General features: G+C 40.1%; 2 protein-coding genes across 5 annotated transcripts in view; one reads left to right on the top strand and one right to left on the bottom strand.

Moving 5' to 3' along the window:
• LOC142491166 (uncharacterized) overlaps positions 1–724 on the bottom strand; it is a 1,589-nt gene extending 865 nt beyond the window's left edge. The window contains exons 1-2 of the mRNA XM_075593447.1: positions 651–724; positions 1–287 (exon numbers count right to left, since the gene is read on the bottom strand). The exon at positions 1–287 is cut by the window's left edge and continues 865 nt beyond it. Of these exons, the coding sequence (XP_075449562.1) occupies positions 1–287; positions 651–699 (336 nt within the window). The 5' untranslated portion in view covers positions 700–724. The remainder of the gene's footprint in view (positions 288–650) is intronic.
• Positions 1–9,284, top strand: part of CNTN5 (contactin 5) — a 1,772,202-nt gene that overhangs the window by 1,034,721 nt on the left and 728,197 nt on the right. The gene's annotated exons all lie outside the window — the stretch shown is intronic.

The following is a 9,284-nucleotide window of genomic DNA, read 5'->3' as shown; positions in this document are numbered from 1 at the left end:
TTTAGGCACTTCAATGAAGACTCTGTGGAGATGTGCCAATTGTGATACTGTTTCTTCCTGCAGTCCAATCATCCTTTCCAGCACTGTCATCATGTCTGAATGGCGACGATTTTCTGCGTCCACTATTTTTCCCTCTGAAGCTACAATTGCATCGTATGTGGAAGTTGATGGACGATTTGGCGGTACAACAGTTTCTATTGGCACCTCTTCATGGTCACATGATTGTATTTCAGTCTCTTCTGTGGCGTCATCCTCATCATACTCATCATCCTCATCACCATGATGTTCTAAAAAGAAATGTACACATTATTAAATGGCATGTTAATGTATGCTGTGTTACTATGTAATTGTACTGTGTCCTAAGTAACACCTAACATGTTAGCATACGTTTTATAACCTCATTAAAAACTACCTTGACTTACGAATAATGTTTGGACTCAGTATGAAATATGAATGAATGAAAAGTTGCTCTAAACTCAGAAGTCCTACATGATAATTAACATCACTAACACAATACATGTTGCCTTACACTTAATTTTCACTGACACTAAGTAATCCTATTTAAAGAAGATGTGCAAAACAAATAATGCACATGACAACATAACATATAGAAGAGCACATATTATATGGCCAGCAAATGATACACTCACCTTCTAGTAGTGTTGAGCTGGCTGACCCAGGTGAAGACACTTGTTCCATCTCAGGTGACACATGTCCTCCAGGGGCAACTATATATAACAATAACATAAGTTTTACATTTACATGTGTAAATATTGAACAAACACTTATTGTATGTTCTGTATTTATGATTAACTAACAACATCAGTTCCTTAACCGAAAATGTGTGTGAAAGTGAACATAAATAGTTGTAATAACACTGTACATGCCTGTGTACTTAGAATTTTTGAGTTCCCTAACATACAACATACTATGTTTCTGCAGTAATGCGTGAGGATAAATAGATTAAATGAGTACATAAAAATCATATGTTGTGTAGTGATATCAGTATCATAATGTACATAACTATCATGAGATGACCATTCACAATGGTTATCATGAAGGTGGTCATATTGCAAAAAGTGTTGTTTTTGGTAGAGGATATGTGTGGTACATTAATCGAAGATGTGGCACAACTGAATGTGGCTGTGACTCAACAAGGCAACACATGCAGTGTGTGATAATGTGTCTTTCATAGTAGTTCAACTATAGATATGAGTGAACTAATGTGTGACGTACGCTTTGATAAGTAATGAGTTGTTGGGGCATTTAGTAGCTAGAGTTAAGCTTTCAAATGAGTGTGATTAACTTCAGTTGTGCTATTCAGGTTGTAAGAAAGGTATTCCCTTCCCCAAAAAGCCTAATCAGCCACACCTTTCAATGACTTGAAACAGGTGCAAATGGTCTGAACTAAGTTGACCGTGAAATGAGGCTGTAATTAGTGTGTGTGCTGAACCCCACCCCCTCTGTTGAAGTGTATGCTGTGATGAGATATTAATTGCAGCTGCTTTAACACAATGGTAGATGAGCTAAGTAGTCATCTGCAGTGTTTAAGTTATGAAAACAATGACATAACATATGATACGTGTGCCTCATTATGCTGTCTGTATATGACATAAAGCAAAAATGGACCTTTTCATAAGCAACTATAGATGTGTTAGTGCCAGTGATGTTTGTAGGCCGTTACATGCAATTTCTTTGATGCATGCTTAAAATAGGCAGTAATGTCATGTTTGTCGGAGTAAAATCAATAAAATACACAATAATATTCTACATATTTCTGTTCTGTACCTGTAGCTAGTAATAATTTCTGATTAACATGTGTTACACATGTGTACTACCCTGTTGTTCCCCATCTTCGCCCACCATCAATTGCTTCCACTGCAGCAATGCATTTTGGGAATTCACATGTAAATGAGCACGCAATGGCACGTGCTATATTAGTTACTGCTTTTAGTAGGACTACAACATATATGTCTATTTTGAGATATATATATACAGAATCAGACATATACATATATAGATGCAGGTATGCTTATATTGTGAAGACAGTATAAAAAGCAGTGTAAATATGCAAAATAACTGTAAGCAACGACATGCCTAGTACAGTAATATTTATCACCTGCTGGAAATTGTGACGGATAAATTCCAATGTCACGGTCACCAGCCAAGCCTTCCACGACGACGGTAAGTAATTTTGGCCGAAGCAGCTCCTCCAATGGAGTCAATATGAGACGTTGTGGTGTGGGCCCACCTCCAGTGCCAGTAGCATGCACGCGTTGGTCTTGTATTTTCTTTTTCAATTTGGACCTAATATCATCAAATCTTTTCCGACAATGATACTTGTCCCTGACACTATTCCCACAGGCATTGACACCAATGACTATTGTGTCCCACATTTCTTTTTTGCTTGCTGCACTTGTCCGCCCTTGAAAAACATATAAAAGATATGAGGTAAATGAATAATAATATAAGCACCAGTTTCCTACACTGCTAGCTGTTCCAAGAGATAGCAAACATGCTGTTTTATGTGTAATATGTGCAGCACATGAGCATTCACTACTAAACCTATACATGTAAGCAAGGTTGCATTCATATTGTATGCAGTTCTGGCAAATTGACCGCCTGTGTTTATTTGTCCTTGTAAGGCATGATAAAAAGCTGTGTTTCCACACTAATGAACATAGAAAGATATTGTGTACCCATATTTGCATATGAATAAAACTCAGATGACCTAGGATCACATGTATTTGAATAATAAATGTAAAGTTACACTTACCTACTAAATGTCCATAGAGACTGTCATAGTGCTCCAGAATGCCAGTGACAAGAGCCCTATTTTCCTGGTCATTGAAGCGAGGATTACGTGGCTTCTCCACACGTTTTTTCCGAGCAGGTTTAGGGTCAGAGCTTGGCTGGTGCTGACTGGACTCTCCTTCTTCCAATGGAAGAGCCTCCAAAAGCTGGCCACCAGCAAGCACGCCACCACCAGACACCCCATCAGCAACTGCGCCACCAGCAGCACTCCCAGCACCAGCACTTCCACTCCTAGCACCAGCACTCACACTCCTAGCACCAGCACTCACACTCCTAGCACCAGCACTCACACTCCTAGCACCAGCACTCACACTCCTAGCACCAGCACTCCCACTCCCAGCAACAGCACTCCCACTCCCAGCAACAGCACTCCCACTCCCAGCAACAGCACTCCCACTCCCAGCAACAGCACTCCCATTCCCAGCAACAGCACTCCCACTCCCAGCAACAGCACTCCCACTCCCAGCAACAGCACTCCCACTCCCAGCAACAGCACTCCCACTCCCAGCAACACCACTCGGTGCACCAGCAACATCACTCCCCTGAACAGTACGTTCACTCCGACGCGTACTCCCACGAGTAGCACTCCCACTCCCACCAGCATCACTCTTCCCACGCTTTGCGGGCATACTTCCAGCACTCACAAAAAACAGACAATAAATGTACAGGCAATCACACGACCCACTTCCACATATAAAACAAGACAAAGATGTAAACAAAACAACAAAGGACAAAGCTCACCCAATACACAACAAGTCTCTCAGTCAATATGCAAATCTTCAATCGTCCAGCTCTGTGCGTCTCTCTCTCTCTCTCACTCCCAACAACACAGAGAATGATTAGCAGTACACGTTGCCTTTAAATATGGCGCGCAATCAAAAACATGCTTGTTTCGCCTGATTCAGCAAGATTTGTGATTGTGCAACCTAACAGCACCCCGCCACGCACGCCGATACACCTGTGTGTGATCGGCTCATCATCGTGAGAGTGGGCGGATTTGTTTTCTGGTTGATTTTGAATGTATTCGGCACTTACTGCATACGGAGAGGGAAAAACGCCAATAACATGACTAATCGATAAGCTTGCCGATTTCACATAATCGTCGCTTACTGCATGAGGCCCATAGTCTCTTTTGCATGTAACGGAGTTTCCCTGGCCCAATCTCATATTGCCCCCTTTCTGTGTAAACTGACCCATGTTACAAGGCATAATAGTGTGGTGCACCTGCTGGCTTACAGGACTCCTGAGTCTCCCGCTTAATGGTATTATGGGGAAGGTCAGGACAGGCTTCTGGGGACATACCCAGTATGTACTCACGGTGACAGCGCCTCCATCTATTGCAGGCCCCAGGATATGGGGTGGAATTCCTGGAATCGAACGTCCCACTCAGGGATGAGAGATTCCAGTCTCAAAATCGCTTCTTTATAAATCAGGAACACTTTATTGCACCAACAGCATACACTGGAGCAGCATACACAGCAGTACAGGAACACAGAAGTTCTCCTGCAGGATAGACCTGGCCATACACTCCCAGTCAGGGTCCTGGAAGCAGGTCTAGCTCTTCCACTACCCCCTATCAGAGTAGTGGGAACAGTCTACCCGCCTCTCCCCTAAGGGAGGGCCCACAGATTGGCAGAGCCCTGCACAACTGGGTTTGGTGACTGAGCTCCTCTCAGGGTAGGAGCAACTGACTAAATACAGGAAATGCAGTTCATAAAGACAGATACAGCATTGCCCCTCCCCTGTCCTTTATTGGACACAGGCCTGACTGCACTGACTTCTCTGCCTCACTGATCTGCAGTGAGTGGGGAGAACCAATGATTACTCCTGGCAACCTGCCTTTACCAGGGATTATTGCACAGGAGGAGAAAGAACTATAGCCCCAAAACTGCCCAGGGCCACATGCACAAGTTTCCAGATATGTTATACATAATGTTCTCTATTATATTCTTCTATTTAGATTGTATAGAGAAGTGATGCTAATTGAGAAACAAATTAATATACCATTTGTTACACTATAAATGGCACCTGTATAAGTCCTGGCATTAGACCCTGATAATGGCGTCTAGTACACTGAAACTGGTTGCATTCAAATTTTTTAACTGAAGCAATAAAGATCTTTGTTTTTATATGTTCCTCTGGTCCATGAACATCGGCATCTTAAATGAAATCAGTGGTAGTACTGGATTATAGATTGAAGAGATGAGCCTGGGTTTTTCCTCTGTGAATTACTTACAAGGATCTGGCCTAGTTTGCACAGATCTATGCATACCACTACAGTAAAGTTGGACTGACCTTCAGAAGGGTAAGTTGTGCTGCAATAGGTGCTCTGTAAGTAAGATGGTTTTTATTAGCATGAGAGACTGGTAAGTGGGCTGACATTATAAGAGTATAAGAGATATAAGAGTCCAGTCAACATTGGATGACCTTTGTTAGGCAAAATGCCAAGGATTATATGAAGGCTATGGTGAGCATGGGGTGAGTGCACCGGCAGGAGATGTATTAAGTGTGTGTGGGGGAATCGTATTTTTATTTTTGGAGTATCTTCAAGGCTGTTCTTGGTGTTGTGCTCTAATATTATAGAACACTATCACTTTTTAAAATATATATAAGTTCTAGCAGGAAGTAAACAATGAATGAATGACAACACAGGCACGTCAAGCAAGGCGGAGTGACAATAGCATTATCTCCTCTTTCCCGGGGTTTTCTTACCTTGTAGAAATGTCAACCCTTTAGTTGTAATTAAACTACCAAATGTTAAATGGAGTCTGGTCCAAGTCAGCCTGCAACTGTCTCACTGCACTTCTACTGTATTCATTCCTGTTCATGGAGGAATAGCATACAATAATCAACTGAAAGTCTACACCAGTCATGGACATATTGCTTGTGTTATAGCTATTTGGAATGTATATTGCAACACTATGATAATGTAGATTTAGCAGAACGTGAAATAGCAGGATAATTAACACCTCTGAATTATAGCAATAAACATGTTGGCTTGCAATGAAAATATTGTTATCAGTCAGAAATTGTGCTTTACATAACAAGGTTTAAACAGTTTAAAAAAAGACTACTCCTGCTTCTACATTCTGTGCAGATATCCTATATATATATATATATATATATATATATATATATATATATATATATATATATAAAATTATTGTATTTTATTTGTAAATGTGTCTTATTTTGGCTTGAAAATGCCATTCAACTCTCCTACGTACATATCCTAAATCTACAGATTTGTGTCTGAATGCTAATCACAGGCATTCTGAGGCTCAGGGTCAGTACTGTGGCAGAAATATAATGTATATTGTATCGGTAAAAAGATGTATGCATGTCATTATTTCCATTAATGTACAAAGTGCTTCACAGCAGTAATACACGCGACAATCATATAAATAACAAATAATACAAATAACAGATCATGGGAATAAGTGCTTCAGACATTAAAGTAACATTTAGGAAAAGGAGTCCCTGCTTCAAAGAGCTTGGTAGGTAGGAAGACCGTAGAGACAGAAGGAAGGTGTTCTGGTAAGTGCGCCTGCAAGGAGTCAAGGGTAATGTATCAGGTGTATAGTATTAGCCACAGAGCTACTCATATGCTTGGTAAGGAGGTGTGTTTTAGGGTGGGTCTTAAAGGTGGATAGAGAGGGTGCTAGTCTGATATTGAGGGGAATGGCATTCCAGAGGTGTGGGGCTGATGTCTGGCTCATTAAATGATATCACAATCTGCAATTAGTCTAATTCTGGGCAAACATGGCTGTTACAAGTTCGTACAAGTTGCTTTCTGCTAACATTTAAATACAATATGCATATTGTGCTTAAACATGATGACATTACAGCAGCGGTTCTCAACTACAGTCCTCAAGACCCCCCTAACAGGTTATCCCAGCTACAGCACAGGTGGCTCAATCAGAGGCTCAGTCTTCGGCCATGCCACTGATTGAGCCACCTGTGCTGAAGCAGGGATATCATTATAACCTTACCTGTTGAGGACTGGAGCTGAGACGCCCTGCATTACAATATGGACATTTCACAGCATAGTTGACAAAATGTAATAGGTGATATCACATGCGTTCATGAATGCAAACATGTTTTGCATTTTTCCCTAGCTGAAAATAAATAAATCTGTATTAATGGTATAGAGTGTGTGGAGAGAGAGAGTCTAGCACGCAAGGAAAAGCCACAAAATGTAGATCTTTCAATCAAAAATAAAAAAATTCCATCCTATTACAGAGTGGTGTAATTGAAATGTAAATAAATGTGTGCGTGCCCAGGCAAGAATACAGTATGTGGTTGCATTTACAAGATTGTGTGCACCCATTTTGTTCAAAAAAGTTAAGTAAAACATCTAGAGGATACAGTATCTTCATGCAGAGGTTATCAAAGAACCAAATGGTATTACACTGTAACATACAGTACATACATTTTTACTAATATGGAGCACATGATAGTGAATATAGATAAAAGCAGTAGCCACTGTTGGTGGTATCATTTAAAAAAATAATCAATATGGACACTTAAAGGTATTTATGAACCTTTATTACCTGGCAGCTTCTTTATCCCATTTGTGAGTTTGGGAGCTCAGTGTAGGCTTTTTGCAGATGGCTTTTTCCTTGATAAAGCGCCTCGGTGTGAAATGCGTAGGTGTGCGCTTTTTGCCCATGTATGTCTATATGATCCATTACATTTTTTTTAATCTATGGGAACGCTTCTCTCTTATCATTTCAAGCCTGCAATTAGGTATTGCTCTGCCTTTTTTGTCCTATTTTTGCAGATGGGAAGAACCAGTGCGAAAATCTATAAAAAAAAGTTCAAGAACTTTTGACAGACATAAGGTATTGTGGAGCACAACTTCGGAAGGCATTACAGTGATGGATACTATACCCCCTCCATTGTCTGTACCTATACATACATTGTCTGTGCATTTTGGCACCTTTTAAAACCAATTGTCCCCCACTGATAAACCAAGTCATGTGCCTTCGACTAGTCCGGTTTCATTAAAGACATTAAACACAAGCACAATTGTTACCATTTTTACTATAAGAGAGGAGTTGTGGCACTGACATAGGGACAGACACAGAGGGGTGTGTGGCAGTGACACAGGGGCACACCTCCTCTTCCTGCTTCGGGACTCACCAAGACAGGAGAGAAAGATCTCAGGACAGGGATTTTTTAAATTAACTTTATTAGAAATGTTTGTAATTCCCAGAGAACCAGCCTAGCTCTCCTGCTCACCTCAACTTGGACTTGGTCCTATCCTGCAGCAGTAACTAAAACTGGAGGGGCAAGAAACTGACCCCTCAGTTTTCTCTATGGATGGACATTCTGAGGCCAATACAGAACTGAAATGGAAGCAGGCACACGGTCTTTCTGAGGGTGCAATTTATTCTGCCACCAAAAGGTCCAACTTTTCGGCAAAAATTGATAAAGAAAGACCATGTGCCTGCTTCCATTTCCTTGCTGATTAAATTTGGGATGTCTGGACCTCCCTGGACACAGTTCACCAGCAGATAAGTACCCCCCTCCAGCACCTATTAGCGGTGTGCATGTACTTCTATATATGCCAATACAGAACTGCCAGTATCCCATTTCCACAACTAGTATAAGTTCCAGAACTCTGTTCCTGGGTGTTAATGGTCCACTCTAGCCCTGGGTAGAACATTTATAAATATAACATCATACTACTGTATATAAGACGTAACATTTAGTAACTGTGGAGGAAAATAATAATAACATATTTCCTGTAGCCTTGACAATATCACAATACTAACACACAGACGTAAATATTCAAACTAACACAACTACTGTACACAGATTTTTATTTTGTGACATCTTCTGTACCTTCAAATAATGAGAGTGTAGAGAAAAATGTAGTACACGAATCTATAAGCATAATTTGCATATTTAAGGCAAAAGTAGAAAATATCTTAAACAATTGCCCTATCTTTGATGGACTGAAAACATCAACCTAACTCTATTGTATACTTACTGTATACAGAATGTGCACCTAACATACAATACACTGCAATAAAGATTGCTTATCTGTATTTCTATGGAACCTCATTCAAAATAATTCTTTCCATGCCCATTAAACATTGGATAAAACCACTTTGCCACATGAAAAACAAAATGTAAAATTCAAGATTCTTTAATATTCTTCTCAAAATTACAGTATGTGTATTAGCATTTTCAATTGCAGTTTTCATATGAGGTAACATTAAAAAATAAATCACTGCAATTGTTTAACCGCAAACGTGACAATACTGGATGTGCCTCAACTGGGTTCTGATGAGTGAAATTACGTTTACAATTTCTTAAAATCGCTATAGTGTTCGATGACATAACATCCAAGAAGATCATGATACTTTGAAATGTGTATTTATTATTCAGAACCTACAACTCAGCCACTGTATTTTAGAAAATATCTGCAGTTGTCAGGACAAAATCAAATTGCGAATTAG

The sequence above is a fragment of the Ascaphus truei genome, chromosome 3 (genome assembly GCF_040206685.1).
Source record: "Ascaphus truei isolate aAscTru1 chromosome 3, aAscTru1.hap1, whole genome shotgun sequence".
NCBI classification, from domain to species: Eukaryota; Metazoa; Chordata; class Amphibia; order Anura; family Ascaphidae; genus Ascaphus; species Ascaphus truei.
This window is presented reverse-complemented; position numbering and strand designations above follow the sequence as displayed.